Source organism: Oryctolagus cuniculus, chromosome 11, assembly GCF_964237555.1.
Source record: "Oryctolagus cuniculus chromosome 11, mOryCun1.1, whole genome shotgun sequence".
In the NCBI taxonomy this organism is placed as follows: domain Eukaryota; kingdom Metazoa; phylum Chordata; class Mammalia; order Lagomorpha; family Leporidae; genus Oryctolagus; species Oryctolagus cuniculus.
Window position 1 is genome coordinate 116,524,568 of NC_091442.1, and position 19,453 is coordinate 116,544,020.

The 19,453-nt window shown below is 56.8% G+C and overlaps 2 protein-coding genes across 22 annotated transcripts in view; one reads left to right on the top strand and one right to left on the bottom strand.

The window, feature by feature from the left end:
- The window catches only part of SGSM3 (small G protein signaling modulator 3), a 33,409-nt gene extending 16,014 nt beyond the window's left edge, over positions 1–17,395 (top strand). For 5 of the 15 annotated variants that reach the window (XM_008275188.4, XM_051834089.2, XM_070052961.1 and 2 more), the window contains 21 exons: positions 9,031–9,145; positions 9,513–9,598; positions 10,018–10,084; positions 12,586–12,794; positions 12,873–12,980; positions 13,318–13,461; positions 13,692–13,887; positions 13,999–14,144; positions 14,327–14,551; positions 14,850–14,904; positions 15,029–15,156; positions 15,234–15,389; positions 15,496–15,550; positions 15,645–15,694; positions 15,864–16,016; positions 16,124–16,194; positions 16,287–16,335; positions 16,416–16,501; positions 16,614–16,736; positions 16,823–16,883; positions 16,970–17,395. In XM_008275188.4, the coding sequence (XP_008273410.1) occupies positions 9,139–9,145; positions 9,513–9,598; positions 10,018–10,084; positions 12,586–12,794; positions 12,873–12,980; positions 13,318–13,461; positions 13,692–13,887; positions 13,999–14,144; positions 14,327–14,551; positions 14,850–14,904; positions 15,029–15,156; positions 15,234–15,389; positions 15,496–15,550; positions 15,645–15,694; positions 15,864–16,016; positions 16,124–16,194; positions 16,287–16,335; positions 16,416–16,501; positions 16,614–16,736; positions 16,823–16,883; positions 16,970–17,050 (2,256 nt within the window). In that variant the 5' untranslated portion in view covers positions 9,031–9,138 and the 3' untranslated portion in view covers positions 17,051–17,395. Of the gene's footprint in view, positions 1–7,308; positions 7,388–9,030; positions 9,146–9,512; positions 9,599–9,931; positions 10,085–12,585; positions 12,795–12,872; positions 12,981–13,317; positions 13,462–13,691; positions 13,888–13,998; positions 14,145–14,326; positions 14,552–14,849; positions 14,905–15,028; positions 15,157–15,233; positions 15,390–15,495; positions 15,551–15,644; positions 15,695–15,863; positions 16,017–16,123; positions 16,195–16,286; positions 16,336–16,415; positions 16,502–16,613; positions 16,737–16,822; positions 16,884–16,969 lie in introns of all 15 variants that reach the window. The other 10 variants (XM_008275191.4, XM_051834090.2, XM_070052966.1 and 7 more) reach the window with 7 other exon arrangements.
- Positions 17,396–17,523: 128 nt separating this feature from the next.
- MRTFA (myocardin related transcription factor A) overlaps positions 17,524–19,453 on the bottom strand; it is a 208,803-nt gene continuing 206,873 nt past the window's right edge. For all 7 annotated transcript variants that reach the window (XM_051834083.2, XM_051834082.2, XM_051834080.2 and 4 more), the window contains one exon: positions 17,524–18,911. In XM_051834083.2, coding sequence (XP_051690043.2) covers positions 18,397–18,911 — 515 coding nt within the window. In that variant the 3' untranslated portion in view covers positions 17,524–18,396. The remainder of the gene's footprint in view (positions 18,912–19,453) is intronic.

Sequence of the window (19,453 nt, forward strand, 5' to 3'; positions counted from 1 at the left end):
TGTGTGCCACGTCTGGGTACCTAGGTTCAGTCCCAACTCTGGCCTCTGATTCCAGCTTCCTGCTAATGTGAACCCTGGGAGGCAGCAGGTGATGGCTCAAGTGGCTGAGTCCCTGCCAACCACAGCCATAGCCGTTGCAGGCGTTAGGGGAGAGCACCAGCAGATGGGAGCGCTCATGTTTCTTCTTCTCTTGTAAATAAAGAGTAAAAGCTTTTGTCAGGATCACTAACAGCCCACAGCTTGCCAAACCAAGGACCAATTCTCTGTCCTCATGTTGTTCAACCTCTGAATAACACGTGACACTGATGATCACTTCCTCCTTGTCTTATGAATGTTTTGTAATACCATAAAAATATTACAGATTGGGTGATGTTTATTTTTTTTTTAAGATTGATTTATTTATTTGAAAGAGTTACACAGAGGAGAGGCAGAGAGAGAGAGAGAGGTCTTCCATCCACTGGTTCACTCCCCAGTTGGCCGCAACGGTTGGAGCCGCAGCAATCCGAAGCCAGGAGCTTCCTCCAGGTCTTCCCACACAAGTTCAGGGGCCCAAGGACTTGGACCATCTTCTGCTGCTTTCCCGGGCCATGGCAGAGAGCTGGATCAGAAGTGGAGCAGCCGGGACCCGAACCAGCGCCCATATGGGAGGCTGGTACTGCAGGCAGCAGCTTTATCTGCTGCGGCACAACGCTGGCCCCATGGTTTTTAAAGAATAGAGGCCGGCGCCGCGGGTCACTAGGCTAAACCTCCGCCTGCAGCGCCGGCACACCGGGTTCTAGTCTGGGTTGGGGTGCCGGATTCTGCCCTGGTCGCTCCTCTTCCAGGCCAGCTCTCTGCTGTGGCCCAGGAAGGCAGTGGAGGATGGCCCAAGTCCTTGGGCCCTGCACCTGCATGGGAGACCAGGAGAAGCACCTGGCTCCTGGCTTCGGATTGGCGCAGTGCGCCGGCCGCAATGCACCGGCTGCAGCAGCCACTTGGGAGGTAAACCAACGGAAAAAGGAAGACCTTTCTCTCTGTCTCTCTCTCTCACTGTCTAATTCTGCCAGTCGAAGAAAAAAAAAATTTATTGGGCCCATCATTGTAGCGTAGTGGGTAAAGCTGCCACCTGCAATGCCAGCATCCCATGTAGGCGCTGGTTTGAGTCCTGGCTGCTCCACTTCTGATCCAATTCTCTGTTATGGCCTAGGAAATCAGTGGAAGATGGCTCAAGTGGTCCTTGGGCACCTGCACCCGCATGGGAGACCTGGAGGAGACCCCTGGCTTCGGGTCAGCACAGCTCCAGCCATTGCGGCCAGTTGGGGAGTGAACCAGCAGATGGAAGACCTCTCGCTCTCTCTCACGCTCTCTCTCTGTCTGCTTCTCTTTCTCTGTTTATCTCTGACTTTGAAGTAAATAAATAAATCGTTAAAAGAAAAATAATGATTTTCCTTTCCTCCCACCTTCCCTCCCCCTCTCTCCTGCCCATCCCACCCTCCTTCCTTCTCCCTTTCTTAAAAAAAAAAAAAAAAAAATTAGAAATTTGCCTTAGTTCTGGAGTCTGGGAAGTTCAAGACCCAGGCACTGGCCTTTGGAGTGGTGATGCCTTTGTGTGTGTGTGTGTGTGTGTGTGTGTATGTTTTTGTTATTTATTTGACAGGTAGAGTTATAGACAGTGGGAGAGACAGAGACAGAGAGAAAGGTCTTCCTTCCGTTGGTTCACCCCCCAAATGGCCGCTACGATCGGCGCTGTGCGGATCTGAAGCTAGGAGCCAGGTGCTCCTCCCTGGTCTCCCATGTGGGTGCAGGGACCCAAGCACCTGGGCCAGCTTCCATTGCCCTCCCGGGCCACGGCAGAGAGCTGGACTGGAAGAGGAGCAACCGGGACTAGAACCCGGCGCCCATGTGGGATGCCGGCACCGCAGGCAGAGGATTAGCCTAGTGAGCCACGGCGCCGGCCTCTCTGATGCCTTCTTGCTGCATCCTCGCCTGGCAGAAGCAGAAATGGACGAGAACCAACTCCCTTTGTCAAGTCCCGTTATAAGGCACCTCATCCCACTTGTGAGGGAGGAGGACCCTATTGGCCTAATTACCCCCTCCTTTTTTTTTTTTTTTTGCCCTTTTAGTATTTTATTTTATTTATTTTAAAGATTTATTTATTTACTTGAAAGAGTTACACAGGTAAAGAAGGAGAGGCAGAGAGAGAGAGAGAGGTCTCCCATCTGCTGGTTCACTGCCCAGATGACCATGACAGCTGGAGCTGCACCAATCCGAAGCCAGGAGCCAGAAGCTTCTTCCAGGTCTCCCATGCAGGTGCAGGGCCCAAGGACTTGGGCCATCTTCTGCTGCTTTCCCAGGCCATAGCAGAGAGCTGGATCAGAGTGGAGCATCCAGGAGGCAAACCGGCCCCCATATGGGATGCTGGCACTGCAGGCAGCGGCTTTACCCACTATGCCACAGTGCCAGTCCCCTAGTTATCCCTTAAAAGCCTCACCCCTCGTACTATCTCAGTAGCAACATCTGAATTTTGGAGAGTACATTCAACCCCTAACACTCCTTTGGGAAACACTTCTCTTGACCTCTACAGCACCACATGATACTCTTTCCTTCCATTTCACTGGACTCTTGTCAAATTTTATTTCTTGCCTAGCTCTAACTGTTGGGGTATTCCAGGGTTTAGTCCTCGGTCGCCTACTCTCCTTGGCAGTGACGTAGTCCTGCTGTGTGTTGATGACTTGCAGATTCACATCTCCAAGTCTTTTTTTTTTTTTTTTTTTTAAGATTTATTTGAAAAGGTTATACAGAGAAGAAGAGGTGGGGGGGGGTGTCTTTCATCTGCTAGTTCACTCTCCAATTGGCTGCAACAGCCGGAGCTGCACCCATCTAGAGCCAGGAGCTTGCTAGTAGCTTCTTCCGGATCTCCCATGCAGGTGCAGGAGCTCAAGGACTTGGGCCATCTTCCACTGCTTTCCCAGGCCATAGCAGAGAGCTGGATCGGAAGTGGGATGCTGGCACTGCAGGAAGCGGCTTTATCTGCTGTGGCACAGTGCTGGCCCCACATTTCCAGTTACGACTTCTGTGAACTCCATACTCAAATATGTACAACTGCCTTGTTGACGTCTCCACTTAGGGGTTTGACAGGCATCTCAACTTCACGTGGGCAAACCAGTTCCCTTGACTCACAGTGACATCTGACCTTCTTTGCTTTCTTTTGGAACACAGTTTGTCTTGCAGGAAATGGTTAAGACTGGCAAACTGCCTGTCCCTGGAGGCAGGGTCAGAGGGCTGGCACCTGTAAGCAGGGAGGCAGGGTCAGAGGGCTGGCACCTGTAAGCATGGGCATTTTTTTTCAAGGTTCCTTCTCATGCACTTCAGTCCTGCGTTTTGAGTTTCTGCCTCTCAGTGCCCCTGTGATAGTGGGAGGCCAGCTTCTGCCAACTTCAGATGGCTGCTATCTGGAAGATTTTCACGGTGCCCGTGGAAAAACCTGCCTGCCTAGCTTAGCCACATCACGTCCGGCTCCTGCTGGGAACTTGTGGGAGACTCCTGGGCAGCCCTTGGGAGAAGTGGCACCTGGGTGCTTGCACACGTACATGTATGTGATGTGTGTAGTTGTTTCATGATTGTGTATGTGTTTGTGTGTTTCACGCCAGGACCGAGTCTTGCAGACTTTTTTTTTTTTTTTTTTTTTTTTTTGACAGGCAGAGTTAGGCAGTGAGAGAGAGACAGAGAGAAAGGTCTTCCTTCCGTTGGTTCACTCCCCAAATGGCCGCTACGGCTGGTGCTGTGCGAATCCGAATCCAGGAGCCAGGTGCTTCCTTCTGGTCTCCCATGCGAGTGCCCTCGCAGGCCACGGCAGAGAGCTGGACTGGAAGAGGAGCGACTGGGACAGAATCCGGCTCCCCAACTGGGACTAGAACCCAGGGTGCTGGCGCCGCAGGTGGAGGATTAGCCAAGTGAACCGCAGCGCCGGCCTGCAGACTTTGTAAAATGCATTCAGAGTCACCATTTCTCAGTGTTCTCACTGTAGCAAAGCCAGCATCTTGTTTCATCTTGGCCACCGCAGTAGCCCCCTTGGGTCCGCTGCTTCCTGTCCTGTAGTGTTCACAGCGCAGCTGGAGAGAACTTGTCAAAACCCAAGTCGTTTTTGAGTTCACACTTCTGAGAGCCTCCCTTTCAGCTCACTGAGAATAAAATCCAAAGTCCCTGCCACGTTACCAGGCCCCTATATCCCCTGCCGGCTCTCTGTTTCCTACCGCTCATCCCCCATCCCCACCCAGCCCCTCCAGCCTGCTGCTGCACCTGCCAGGTTCCTGACTGGAAGGCTCTTCACGCCTGGGTCTGCTCCCCACTCAGGTGGCCCCCCGACTTGAGCCTTCACTTCCTTTTGGCCTTTGCTCAGATGTCACCTTGTCCTCAAAGAGCTTTTCCTCTCTTCTGATACTCTGAAGGTTAACACTGCTTTATTTTCTCTCCGTACTGTAATCATCACTACGGACTGTATTTTTCCCCTGTGGCATCCTAGCCCTTAGACTCACGCCTGGTGCAGTCATTGTTTCCTAAATGAATGAGTCAGTGGGAGGCCAGCTAAGGTCAGGAAACCAGAGCTGCTTCCTAGAGTGGTCTTCCCAGCTCATTTCCTCCATTTCAAGCAGCCTGTCGTCTTCTCAATTTCACTCTGTTCTTCCAGAAGAATCGAACACATCACTGCCTGTGGGGCAGTCACTGATGAGTAAGTGGGATGTGTTACGTTGTGATATGACATTGTCATTTTTTTGTTGGTTGTAATGAATGAGTATCAGCAGTTTGATGTGGTTCAATGTGAACAGCTTTTAGTGATCTTGCTGCATAGGGCTCAGATGTTAGTAACTTGCTAGAAATGTTAGGAGTCCCGATTGCCCGATACTTGCTGTGTGTCAGTGTGCCAAGGGCCTTACTTGCATCATCTCCCTTAATTCTCAAAATCACTACAAGACACAGGTTCTTATCTTATTCTATTCTATTTTGTGGATAAGAAAACAGATTCAGGGGCTGGCTGGCGTTGTGGCTTAGCAGGTAAAACCGCTGCCTGAGAGGCTGGCATCCGGTATGGGCTGCTCCACTCTGATCCAGCTTCCTGCTAATGGCCTGGGGAGAGCAGCAGAGGTGATGGAAATCAGAAATGGCAGTTACTGTGTCCACAGCAGCCCCGATCCTCTGTGCAACCTGCCACAGAACGTGGTGCTAGGGACTGGATAAATGAGGAGTGGGTGAGTGAGAAAGAAGCAGAGAGGAAAATCAAATGATGGCTTCAAGGTTTGTATCTAAGCTTCAAGGCTATCCTCTGCATTGGGATTAGAAGTGAAGATGTCTCCAGTTAGAGCCAGTTTCAAATCCCAACACTGCTGCTCCCCAACTGTTTAAAACCTTGGACAAGTTTACCTCCCTTCTTTGAATCTGTTTTCTCTTTCTTTCTTTCTTTCTTTGAAAGTCAGAGTTACAGAGAGCGGGAGGGAGAGAGAGGTCTTCCATCCATTGGTTCACTCTCAGATGGCCACAACAGCTGGAGCTTGGCCAGGCCAAAGCCAGGAGCCAGAAGCTTCTTACAGGTCTACCACATGGGTGCAGGGGCCCAAAATCTTGGGCCATCTTCTACTAGTTTCCCAGGCACATTAGTAGGGATCTGGATCAGAAGTGGAGTGGCCGGAACTCGAACCAGTACCCATATGGGATGCCAGCATTGCAGATGGTGGCTTTACCCACTATGCCACAGCACCAGCCCCTGAAAACAAAAGTTTTAAAATTTCTAGTTCAGTTCTTTTAATATAAAAATATGTAATGTAGGCCGGTGCCGCGGCTCACTAGGCTAATCCTCCACCTTGCGGCACCGGCACACCGGGTTCTAGTCCCAGTCGGGGCGCCGGATTCTGTCCCGGTTGCCCCTCTTCCAGGCCAGCTCTCTGCTGTGGCCAGGGAGTGCAGTGGAGGATGGCCCAAGTGCTTGGGCCCTGCACACCATGGGAGACCAGGATAAGTACCTGGCTCCTGCCTTCGGATCAGTGCGGTGCGCCGGCTGCAGCACGCCAGCCGCGGTGGCCATTGGAGAGTGAACCAACGGCAAAGGAAGGCCTTTCTCTCTGTCTGTCTCACTGTCCACTCTGCCTGTAAAAAAAAAAAAAAAGTAATGCTCCATCCAGGTCAGAATTCTTTTTCTTTTCTTTTCTTTTTTTTTTTTGACAGGCAGAGTGGACAGTGAGAGAGAGAGACAGAGAGAAAGGTCTTCCTTTGCCGTTGGTTCACCCTCCAATGGCCGCCGCGGCCGGTGTACCACGCTGATCCGATGGCAAGAGCCAGGTACTTATCCTGGTCTCCCATGGGGTGCAGGGCCCAAGCACTTGGGCCATCCTCCATGCACTCCCTGGCCACAGCAGAGAGCTGGCCTGGAAGAGGGGCAACCGGGACAGAATCCGGTGCCCCGACTGGGACTAGAACCCGGTGTGCCGGTGCCGCAAGGTGGAGGATTAGCCTAGTGAGCCGCGGCGCCGGCCCCCAGGTCAGAATTCTAAGACCAGGCCCTGCATAAAGGCTACATTGAAGGAAGACATCTACATTCCATTATTATCTTCATCCAGAACAAACAAAGCCAGGGTGGCTGACCTGTGGGGCAGCAGGCTCTGCACTGGTACTCAGAGGGCAGGTCTGGGCCGGGCCAGCCAGATTTGCGAGTGTGCCCTTTTCACAGTATCCACATCAGCTGCCTTGAAGGCGTCATTTGGTTTTCCTCTCTGCTTCTCTCTCACTCACCCACTCCTTCTCATTTATCCAGTCCCTGGCACCACGTTCCGTGGCAGGTTGCACAGAGGATCGGGGCTGCTGTGGACACGGTAACTGCCATTTCTGATTTCCATCACCCAAGAACTGGCAGCTCTAGGGAAACATGATTTCAAAAACAAGAAGGCAGCTTGTCCTAAAACCTTTTCACCCACGTCTCATCATCAGCACCACCTCACGTTAATGTCAGCGAGTCTGCGCCTCTCCTTCCATGTTGGAATAGGAAGGCTCGGTAGTGAGGGAGATCAGAGCAGCAGCAGCAGTGTGGCTCTGTTGAAGCTCAGGCGAGGGATTCTTGTTGCAATGGAGAAGGAGGTCATACGTGAGAAGTTACAAGGTTAGAGGAAGCCCCTAGTACTAATACCTTCATTGATGCCTTTTTCTTCTTTTAATTGACATAATTCACAGACTATAAAAATTGTCCCATTTTTAAAGTGCAGAATTCAGTGGTTTTAGCATGTTCACCATGCTGGACAACTTTGCCACTATCCAGTTCTTGAATGTTTCCATCACCCCACATAGGACCCTCCACCAGCCACTGCAGCCCCTGTGTGTTCCTGTGTCTCTGAATCTGCCTCTTCTGGACATTTCACTTACACAGGTTCTTACAGTATTCATACTTTTGTGTCTGGTTTCTTTCACTTAGCACAGTTCTTTCTAGGCTCTTCCATGGTATAGTGTGTGTCCAGGTCATTCCTTTGGATGGCTGAAGATATTCATGGTGTGAATACATTTTGTATATCTCCATGCATCGTCTGATGGATGTTTTCGTTAGTTGTCTTTGGACTATACTGCTGCTGTGAGCAGTAATGTATAAGTTTTTGTGTAGACACATGTTTTTATTTCTTTTGCGTATATGTGAGTGTGCTTCAAAAAGTTGTGGAAAACCGAGGCACTCCAGTGTGGGACTTGGGCATCCTAGAAGATGTCCTAATCACTAGACCAAAAACCATCCTGAATCTTTATTTTTTAAGAGGATGAGAAGGGAAAGAGGGCTGGCATTGTGACATGGCAGGTGGGAGCTGCCATTTCTGACACCAGCATCCCATACGGGCACTGGTTCGTGTTCAGCCTGCTTCACTTCCAATCCAGCTCCCCACTAATGGCTTGGGAAAAGCAGAGGAAGATGGCCCAAGTGCTTGGGCCTCTGCCACCCACGTGGAAGACCTGGATGAAGCTCCTGGCTTAGCCAGTGCTGGCTGTTGCAACCATCTGGGGAGTGAACCTGCAGATGGAAGATCTCTCTCTCTCTCCCTCTGTTACTCTGACTTACAAAATAAAAAATGATACCCTAAAAGACAAGAGAAGGAAAGGACTCGGGGAAAACGAGGAAGGAGGAGGCATGGATTTAAGTAGGCACAGGAGAGATTTAAATTAGACTGCAATTTCTAGTTTGGTTTCCCACGTAAAGACAGCAGAAGTGTAGTGGAGGGGCAGGTGTTGTGGTGCAGTGGGTTAAGCTGCTGTTTGAGACGGCTGCTAGTTTGAGTCCTGGCACTTCCACTTCCAATTCAGCTTCCTGCCAGTGCACCTAGAAAAGGCAAGATTATGGCTCAAGTATCTATGCCTCTACCACCCACATGGAAGACCCAGATGGAGTTCTGAGCTCCTGGCTCAGGCCAGTCCCAGCCCTGTCTTTTGCAGGCATCTGGGAAGTGAAGCAGGTGAAAATGGTATCTGTTTCACTGCCTTTCAAGTAAATGAAAATAAGTAAACATTTAAAACAACAACAACAAATAAGGTAGAGGGGCCAGCATTAGGACTCAAACCACTTTTTTAAAGATTTTATTTATTTATTTGAGAGGCAGAGTTACAGACAGAGGGAGAGACAGAGAGAAAGGTCTTCCATCCTCTGGTTTACTCCCCAAATGGCTGCAGTGGCCGGAGCTGGACAGATCCAAAGCCAGGAGCTTCATCCAGGCCTCCCACGTGGGTGCTGGTGCCCAAGCACTTGGGCCATCTTGCATTGCTTTCCCAGGCCATTAGCAGGGAGCTGGATTGGAAGTGGAACAGTCAAGACTTGAACCAGTGCCCATATAGGTTAGGGAGGCCTAACCTACTACGACAGCGCCAGCAAGATGCCCAATTTAGAAACGGGTGAAGTGCAGCTTCCTTTTCTTTGTGGGACGGTGGCCACGACTTCCTTCGCCGCTGCTCCTGGCCGGCAGAGGAAGTCGTGAGTGGGGAGGACTCGCTTCGCAGCCTAGGGAGCTTTAGCGTGACCTTCCCTTTGCTTCCTGACAGGGCAGATGTTTCTGGACCAGATGAAGCCCCCGACACTCTCCAGCTCGCAGAGACCAGGACAGCAGCACTTCTGAGTCCTCTGCGGGAGCCTTGCCCCGCCCACACACTATGTCAGGTGGGGGGCGGGAGGACTTGGGTGTGGCAAGGGAGTGGGGGCTTTCTGGGAGCCAGAGGACTGGGAGATGGCGGAGGCGAAAGTTACTAGAACATTCTTGTCTGCTCAGTTCTCACCCTGCAGCAGGCAGATGCCCTCTCTTAGGTGGAAAAGGCAAGGAGGCGGGGTTTGGTTGTGTTTTGTAACGTGGCTGCTTGCTTCCCCCAGAATCCACCCAATTCTAGTAGGGAGATGCCTTCCAGTCCCCTCCTCCACCCATCCCGCTCTAGATGGCCCAGTCCTTTTAATAGTGGCACTCTTGGAGAAGGAGGCGACATTTTGACTTTTCCTGTTTTCTTGATCTCTTCCTGGTCCTGTTTGGTTTTAGGAAGCCACATCCCTTCTGCCAGCGGCCCCTTCTCAGCCCTCACTCCAAGCATATGGCCCCAGGAGATCCTGGCCAAGTGCAAGCAGGTACAGCAGTAAGCCCAGTCCTTGCTGCCCGGGACTGGGTGGCTGACCCCACTGTGATACAGAGGGTCATGTGGTCCCCGTGAGAGATGGCATCTTAGTGCCATGTGCCTGTGTGAGTCAGTCATTAGGTTGGGTGAAAAATGTTATGGCCCCGTGCGCTCAGTATATGGAGACAGAAATACATGGAACATGTTTCTTGCCTTGATCTTACTATTTTAGTCAAGAACAAGGGAAATGCTCGGAGAATTCAGGGAAGCTGCTGACACGTATAGTTGGGTAGTGACCAGAGAAGCCTCTGTGGAAGGGTAACCTTGGATCTGGGTGGCATTTTAGCAGGCAGCCAAGAGGGTGGAGTCTTCCAAAACCCCAGTCCCACACTGGGAGCCAGACAACTGACCTCTTCCTAACCCTGGTTCTAGAAGGACGACTCAGCAGAGCAGCCGCACTTCTACTACGATGAGTTTGGTTTCCGCGTGGACAAGGAAGGTAAAATTGAGCCTCTCGTGTGTCGTCTTGCTGGTGCCCTAAGGAAACACCAGCTCCCATGGCCTGCAGTCCACATCACGTGACCTCCGAGGTGGATGTTCACCTCTTAAAGGTTGAATGACAGAGATGTATCTGAGGGGGATGCTGTTAGAAGTATATGGAGATCAGTTTTATTGATCTTCACCTAATAACTAAAAGCAGTATTGTTTATTGTAAAAAAAAAAAAAAAAACTTGAAAAATGCAGAAAATAAGGATTGAAACAAAGGTAATTCAAAATCCCGCTAACCCGGGGATAACTGCTGACATTTTAAGCGTGTTCCTTTCCTGCCTTTGTGTGTTTGATATGCTTTCATAACTAAGATTATATCACATATATATAATATTCTAACCTTATTCCATGAGCATTTTCCATGTCAGTCAAAACCAAGACCTTTTCATATTTTTCAGTGGCTACAGAATATCCTGATGCGCATTTATCATAATATTTTATAATGTTTTTATTAATAAGGGCCTCTAAGCCATTTCCATTGTTTTCCACTATAAACAGACCTGTTGGTTCCCTGGGGCTGTTGGGAAGGCCATCTGTCAGAACCGGGGGCAGCTAGCTGGTCACCAGGCCCAAACTCGTTAAGAGTTTGCAGTTAATGCAACATTTTAATTGACAGGAAACAGTCATGTGTATGTCACTCGTATTTCTGGTTCTGATGTAAGTTCTCCTTGTTCTAATCTGCAGCAGATATTTGGAGGTTACAAGCTTGGGTTAGGAGGAACGAGTATACTTTCAGAAGTTCACTAAGCAGTAGGCGTTTGGCCTATCAGTTAATGTGCCTCGGGGGCGGGGACATTGTGGCTCCGGGATTAAGCTGCTGTGTGGGGTGCCTGTGTCCCATATCAGAGTGCCTGGTTTGAGTTCCAGCTACCCCACGCTTCCGGTCCAGCTCCCTGCTGGCGCCTGGGAAGCAGAAGATGTTGACCCGAGTGCTTGGGTTCCTCCTACCCAGGAGAGTGGTGACTCAGATGGAGTTCCTGGCTCCTGCTTTGCCCTAGTTGTTGTGGATCAGTAGATGGAAGATACCTCTCCATCTCTCCCTCCGTGTCTGTTACACTGCCTTTCAAATAAGTAAACTTTAAAAAAGAGAAAAAGGGATGCCTGGAATGCCACGTCCCGTGTTGGAGCGCATGGATTTGACCCCGGCTGTGGCTCCCGCCCCCAGCTTCTCGCTGATGTAGGCCCTAAGGGACAACGGCTCAAGTAATTGGGTTCCTGGCGCCAGGATGGGGACCTGGGTTGAGCGCCCAGCTCCCAGCTTCAGACCACAGCCCAGCCCAAAGCATCGCAGACATCTGGGGAGTGAAGCAGTTGATGGGAGCATTCTCTCTCCCTCCCTCCGTCTCTCAAATAAGTTTGTAGAAAATAGAATTAAAACATGAGTTTATTTTGTTGTAAAACTTGAACTCCATGCATGTTTTTTATAGTGTGCGTTTTTCATGAGCTCTCTGAGGACTCCGTGTGTGACGGGAGCGTCCTCGTCCCGATGGGTCACTGCGTTCAGACTGGAGTGCTCTCCCGCTGCCGCTGGGTCCTGTGAGGACAGAGTTCAGACATTGTTTGTTGGCGCACATCAAAACTTACACATGAGATTCATGGATTTTACTGTATTTGAAGGCACTGAAGTTGATGTTTCTAAAAGTGGGGCCGAGGGCTAGGCCTGTCCACAGTCCCTGAGCAGTATTTCATGAGACCCCCAGTGGCTTGCCCGCCCTCCTGGCTGTGTGTCTGGGTTACCGCCCTGGGGGCAGACAGACTAGACCGCTTCAGGGACAGAGAAGAGGGGAGGCGAGCCGTGTGTCAGATGGCCAAGGAAGCTCCTCAGAGGAGGGCACTAGACTAGACTAGGAGGAGGCCAGGGAGGGGCGCAGCTGGGGTCACAGGTGGGAGTGGATGAGGTGGGGGAGAGCAGGCACCCTGTGGTAAGGAAGGGGCAAGGAGAAGGCAGTGGGAGGCGAGGGCAGGGGGCTGGGCAGACCCTTGCCCAGTGCCCAGCAGGTTCTGAGCCGTGACGCACCACTGTGACTGCAGCGGAGGCAGCCTTTGGAGACCAGCCAGGCCGCTGCCGGCCCCACACGAGGGATGCTGGCTTGGCTGAGGCAGGAGTCCGCTGGTCGGAAGTCAGGAAATCCTGCCCTGCCTGCCTGCAGATTGAATGTGGTATAGAGAAAGGAAGAGCCAAAGGCGACTCCAGGGCTCTGGTCTGAGCCTGAGAACGGGGTGTCCTCTGGGGAGCCTGTAGGAGGAGGCAGCTGTGGGGAGACAGTGAAGAGGTCAGGTTTGATCTTCGGGATGCCTGGTGGACGTGCTGCTGAGCTCTCCGCAGGCTGTGGGCCGGGGGGTGTCGGGGCAGAGAGCTGGCCTAGAGGCAGAGCTCAGGGCCCTCTTGGGAGAGACTTGGCTGCCCTGGAGTGTGGTGCAAGCGACAGGTTTTCCCTCTGCTCCCTGCAGAAGGTGCTGAGCCCAGCTCCAGTCCGCTGCCCAGCGCGTCCCTGGTGGACGACCCTCCGCAGACGCTGCGCTGGCAGGCCCACCTCGAGTTCACCCACAACCACGATGTGGGGGACCTCACCTGGGACAAGATTGCAGTCTCCCTGCCCCGCTCGGAGAAGCTCCGCTCCCTGGTGCTGGCTGGCATCCCACATGGCATGAGGCCACAGGTGAGGCGGCAGAGGGGCCAGAGGCTCCTGCCCGTGCTGGTGTCACGAGGAACTGAGTGCTGTGCGGCCCTCCCGCAGCTGTGGATGCGGCTCTCGGGGGCCCTGCAGAAGAAGAGGAACTCGGAGCTGTCCTACCGCGAGATGGTGAAGAACAGCTCCAGTGATGAGACCGTAGCTGCCAAGCAGGTGAGGCGGGCCGCCTGCGGCTCTGGGACCGTCCGCCCCGGGCGGTGTCCTTGGCCGGGGCGTTAGCCCTGAGCTGCCTAGAACCGTGTGCCTAGAAGCAGCTGCGCCTCCTGAGTCTTCCATAGGCCCCAGGGAGGACTCCCAAAGGCCTCAGCGTGTGCAAGGACAGGAGGTGAACCCCACCTGGGGACGCCTGGCCAGCCGAGCCGCGCAGTCTCTGGCTCTCACTCCTCAAGTGCTGGCATCTGACCCTGAAGGGAGGAGGGGCGCCTTTCCCTGGGAGACGGGGACCCGCTCGCCTCACGGGTCTCCCTGTGGGGCTGGGGGTGCCCGGCAGATCGAGAAGGACCTGCTGCGCACCATGCCCAGCAACGCCTGCTTCGCCAGCGTGGACAGCATCGGGGTGCCTCGCTTGCGCAGGGTCCTCCGAGCCCTGGCCTGGCTCTACCCGGAGATTGGCTACTGCCAGGGCACAGGCATGGTGAGCACAGCCTCAGAAGGGCAGGGCTGTACCCAGGGGCGTTCCCAGGTCTCTCATCCTCCAGGGTGGACCTGGGAGTCCCCAGGAAGGGCAAGGGCAGTGGCGTCTGCGGTCCCCGCAGAGTGGGCCGCTGGGGTCCGGAGAGGCAGGGCTCCTCCGCCTGCGCGGGGAGGGCCTGCGCCTGACGCCCAGAGTGCTGGAGCGAAGCCTTGTCCCCGTGCCCCGGCCAGGTGGCTGCCTGCCTCCTGCTGTTCCTGGAGGAGGAGGACGCGTTCTGGATGATGTGCGCCGTCATCGAGGACCTGCTGCCCGCCTCCTACTTCAGCACCACGCTGCTCGGCGTGCAGACCGACCAGCGCGTCCTGCGCCACCTCATCGTCCAGTACCTGCCCCGCCTGGACAGGCTGCTGCAGGAGCACGACATCGGTGAGGCCGGCAGCTCCGGACACAGCCGGCGGCGGCACACGCGGTCCCCGTCGCTGCTGTTCCCTGGCGTTTCCTGACCCTGCCCCCTGTGCGCTGTCCCCGTCTCCCCAGAGCTGTCCCTGATCACGCTGCACTGGTTCCTCACGGCCTTTGCCAGCGTGGTGCACGTCAGGCTGCTGCTGCGCATCTGGGACCTGTTTTTCTACGAGGGCTCCTTGGTGCTGTTCCAGACCACGCTGGGCATGCTGCGCCTCAAGGTGCTTCCCCCAGGCCGTGGGCCTGTGTGCCAGGCGCAGCCACCTGCCGGCCCTCTGGGGACACCCCTGGTGCCTGCTGAATGTGGGGCGGGGGATGGGTCTGAGGACGTGGATGGGGTCAGCCTGCAGCCAGGCACACAGCAGTGCCGCCTCCATCCGCTGCCTGCCCTTGCACGGCCCAGGAGGAGGAGCTGATCCAGTCTGAGAACTCGGCCTCCATCTTCAACACGCTGTCAGACATCCCGTCGCAGATCCACGACGCAGAGCTGCTGCTGGCCGAGGCCATGCGGCTGGCCGGCTCCCTCACTGACGTGGCCGTGGAGACCCAGCGCCGCAAGCATCTGGCCTACCTCATCGCAGACCAGGGCCAGCTGCTGGGGACCAGCGCCACCACCAACCTCTCTCAGGTCGGCCCACGGCCTGGGGTCCCTGGAGGGAGGGGCTGCAGGGACAGACGGGCGCTTTGTCCATGCAGCCCCAGGGCAGGGAGGGCATGCCCAGTGAGACGGCCAGTGTGGGGTGACGCAGCCCCCAGGGGCCGTGCATCCCAGACTGTGACCCTGGCAGGCTGGGAGTGGGACAGATCCTGCTCCGAGTGCATCCTCAGAGTCTTGCAGACGAGCCCGTGGGAGTGACCTGGTAGTGGGTCAGCGTCCCCCTGCGTGGTGGGGGCCGTGGTCGCCGACCTGCTCCCCCTCCCTGCAGGTTGTTCGGCGCAGGACCCAGCGCAGGAAGTCGGCCATCACCTCCCTGCTGTTCGGTGAGCCCCCGCTGCTGCAGGCGGCTGGGTGCCGAGCCTGGGCCTTCCCCTGCGGCTGTGGGCGTGGGTGTCCGCTCCGCAGGGCCTGGGGAGGGGAGGCTGCCACAGCTCTGTTGCCTCCTAGGGGAGGACGACCTGGAAGCGCTCAAGGCCAAGAACATCAAGCAGACAGAACTGGTGGCCGACCTCCGGGAAGCCGTGCTGCGTGTGGCGCGCCACTTCCAGTGCGCGGACCCCAAGAACTGCAGCGTGGTGAGTCGCAGGCTCCCCAGGCCCGCTCACGGTGCGGAGGCCGCTCCCCGTGCCCACGCTTCTGTCCGCTGCGGCAGGAGCTGACCCCGGACTACAGCATGGAGAGCCACCAGCGGGACCATGAAAACTACGTGGCGTGTTCTCGCAGCCACCGGCGCCGGGCCAAGGCCCTGCTGGACTTCGAGCGGCACGACGACGACGAGCTGGGCTTCCGCAAGAATGACATCATCACGGTGCGCCCCAGCCCGCCCAGCCTCCTCTGAGCCGTGGGCTCTCGGTCCGGCCGGGGGTGGGCGGGGCTCCTGGCAACTGGGCCCTGGTGTTGGTTTTCCCGCGCAGATCGTTTCTCAGAAGGACGAGCACTGCTGGGTCGGGGAGCTGAACGGCCTGAGAGGTGAGGGCCTTCGAGGCATCTCGAGGTGGGGGCCGCGAGCACGCTCTCCCGGACCCCGGGGAGGGCTGGCCAGCCACTGCCCCTCCTCCCACAGGCTGGTTCCCCGCCAAGTTTGTGGAAGTCCTGGATGAACGCAGCAAGGAGGTAAGAGTGGCAAGACAGGACTGTCCTGGGAGCTGCTCCTGCCTTGACCTGGCCCAGCCGGGGCCTGTGTCCCCTGTGAGCCCCAGCGGGTGCTAGGGCAGTGAGGGCAGGGGGGCGGGGACTGGCTGCGGGCTTCAGGCTGGGCCTTCTCCGACCTGTTCCCCGTCAGTACTCCATTGCGGGGGACGACTCGGTGACGGAGGGAGTCACAGACCTCGTGCGAGGGACCCTGTGCCCGGCCCTCAAGGCCCTGTTTGAACATGGATTGAAGAAGCCATCCCTGCTTGGGGGTGCCTGCCACCCCTGGCTGTTCATTGAGGAGGTGAGTCGGCAGCTGGCCTGTGCCTGAGCCCTGCAGTGCCCGGGGCCTGCGGGAGGGGCAGGCAGGGCGGCGGTGTGCCCGCACCGACAGCTGTCCCGGGCCCACAGGCGGCGGGCCGGGAGGTCGAGAGGGACTTCGATTCCGTGTACTCCCGCCTGGTGCTCTGTAAGGCCTACAGGTAGCCGGCGCCCGGGGGGGTGGGGAGGGTGGCGGTGGGGGCAACTTTGTGCCCCGAACCACAGAGTGCTCCTGGAGCTTTGGTCCCCTCAGGTTGGATGAAGATGGCAAAGTCCTGACCCCGGAGGAGCTGCTGTACCGGGTGAGCAGGGCCTGCTCTGCCAGCCCCTAAACCTGCCCGGGCTGGCCCGTGTCACCTGAGTGACAGCTGTGCCCCTGTAGGCCGTGCAGTCCGTGAACGTGACTCACGATGCAGCACACGTGCAAATGGACGTCAAGCTCCGCTCGCTGATCTGTGTGGGGCTGAAGTGAGTGTAGACGGGGTGGGTTCGGGGCTGGAGGAGTCCCAGAGAGCAGTGGTCCTGCCCAGCCCAGGCTCCTCAGGGACCCTCAGGTCCTCAGGGCCCTGCCTGCCCCCAGCGAGCAGGTGCTGCACCTGTGGTTGGAGGTGCTGTGCTCCAGCCTGCCCACGGTGGAGAAGTGGTACCAGCCCTGGTCCTTCCTGCGCAGCCCTGGCTGGGTTCAGATCAAGTGTGAGCTCCGGTGAGGGCCTGGCTGCGGGCGGGGGCGGGGGCAGGGGGCAGTCAGCGCTGACTGAGGGTGACGAGCGCCTCCCCCCCTCTGCCCAGTGTGCTCTGCTGCTTTGCCTTCAGCCTCTCTCAGGACTGGGAGCTCCCTGCCAAGAGAGAGGTGGGTGAGGTGGGCCCCGGAGGACCCTGGGTTGCTGGCGCCCACGCCCGGCTCCTGCCGCGGTGACAGGGCTGTCCTGTGCCCAGGAGGAGAAGCAGCCCCTGAAAGAGGGCGTCCAGGACATGCTGGTGAAGCACCACCTTTTCAGCTGGGACATAGACGGGTGACGCGCTGCTCCGGCTACGCTGCGGTGCCCAGGCCGCCTCAACCCGCGCACGACCCGAGCAGCCCCTCCCTCAAACAGGAAGTGCGTCACCACCCTGGCCAGTGGCAGGCCTGCAGTGGGACAGGGTCTGAAGTGGCCCAGGACGGGAGAAGCTCCCAAGCCCTGGCCTTCCCAGGGTTGCTGGGGGCAGACGAGAGGTGGGTGGGTGCCTGGCTCAGTGCTTGCCTGCAAGCCCCAGCGACCGCCGGTACTAACCAGAAACCTCGAGGGGAGCTGTGGTCCCTGTGCTCAGGAAGGGGCGGGGCGGGGTGGCGGCTGCGGTTTGTAAATAAATCGTGTGTGAGAATGTGCCTCCCAGCTGGTGTCCAGCCGGCGCCCTGCGCTCCTAGGAACTGCGTCAGGACCCTGCCACCTGCTGGACGCTCCTGTGGGACGCCAGGACCTGGCGCTGAGCTGAGGAAGACGCAGACAAGCGGGTGTTTTTGCTTTTATTTTAAAGTTCACACGGCTCCCCCCACCCATCCCAGCACAGGTTTTGGTGATGCCACCCCCACCCCCTACGGATCAGGCCCGAATGTGAGGTCAGTGGCCCCAGGGCTCCAGGAGGGGCCACCACTTGGCACCCAACGGGGAGTCGAGCCCAAGGTCCCTCCTCCCCCAGGGCTGCTGTTGGCTGCAGTGAGGCAACGGGGACGGAATGTGGGCGGGTGGGGAGCTGCTGGCCGGAGCCTGGGAGCGCCTCTGCTCTCATGGCACTGACGGGGAGCCAGGCAGCAGGGGGTGGCAGAGGCATGGCCAACACACGTGATGGGTGGGCCTGGGCACCAGCACCCCGACATGGCACACCCTGGGGGAGCCCTGCATCCAGGCCCTTCTGTGAGAGGGGGAGGGGAGCTGCACCTCTGGCCGCCCCGTGTGTGTAGATATGTATGTCGGTATATAGTAGAGGTATATACACCTGTACAGGAAGCCTTCGCCGTCAGCCTCTGGTTACACCACACCAAGACACCAAAAAAGCAGGCCTGGGGAGGGGCAAGAGAACAGGTTCACTCATGGACCCGCCTCCTGGCTGGGCCTCCCCTGCCTTAGCCAAGCTTCAGCCAGAGACCGTGCACCTCTGACCTCAAAAAAGGTCAAATAGCCCTGGCCCCGTCCGGGCCTCTAACGCCCGACTGTGGGACCCACTGTGGGCGGCTTCGCCCTCCCCTGCCCTGGTGAGCCTCAGCTCCCGGGGAAGGGGGAGGGGACTGATTGTCGAGACTCGGCCACGGGGAGAGCGCCACGCTGCTCATAGTTCTGTGGCCGCCCGGCTTCCAGCCCGTCTCCAACCCGTGTCTGGAGTCAGAGCTACAAGCAGGAATCCCAGTGTAACTGCAAGTCGTGGCCATCGAGGAAGTCTGTGGAAAAGAGGCTGGGGGCTGCCGTGCTGAGGGGGGCCAGGCTGAGCACAGGACCCCCTGACAGCTCCAGCCAGTCCATGCTGTCCAGGTGGCCGTCGGCCAGGTCCAGGCCCGCGCTGCTGCTGGGCTCAGGGGCAAAGTGCAATTCCGAGGTGTCCATGGGCGACGGGGGGTGGTCCAGGATGGCAGAGCTGCTCAGCATCTGGCTGTGCAGGTCGTCGATGAGGGACAAGGGCTCTGGCCCTTCCGGCCCGCCCGGCAGCAGGGGCAGCCCGGTGCTGCTCTCCAGGAAGTCCTCCAGGCGCCCGGGCAGGGCAGGGGAGCCCGGGGCGGGCGGGGCAGCCTGGGGGAGCTCAGCAGAGGGCGAGGGCTGGGTGGCTGGTGGGGACCCGCAGGCTGCTGTCGCGGGCGGCTTCTCCTTCCCCGCCAGGGCTGGCGGTTCCTTGAAATCTGCTGAGATCTCTGCCGGTCGAGACAGGGAGAGGGTGTCAGAGACCCAGAGAAAGCAGACCCTTCCCTCGCTCCCGCGCTGCACACGATGAAACAGCCAAGGACAGACACTGCCCACACCCCTGAGCGCAGGCCAGACCCAGTGAGTCAGGATGGCGAGAGGGGGAAGCCACCCCCGCGCTGCTGTGAGGTGGGGACCGCCATCGTGGAAGGCAGTGCAGGGCGCAGCTTGCTCAGCAGTTCCCTTGCAGGGTACACGGGCGTCCCCTGGCGGACAGACATGGACCGCCGAGTAAGCCAGCCACCGAAGACGTCCACAGCCGTCCACGGCACAGAGGGAAGAATGGCAGCCGCCGAGGGCTGTGGGAGGAGGGGAGGGGCTCCTGGTCAGAAAGCTGCGTGTCTTAGTTCGGGAGAAGGGAAACGTCTTAGAAACGGACAGCACAGCACTGTGGGCTTAATGCCACGAAATTAAGTACATTTAAAAATGGTTCGAATGGCCAATTTTGTCATCCAGACTTTACAATTAAAAAAAAAGACGCAGAGCCGAGCTT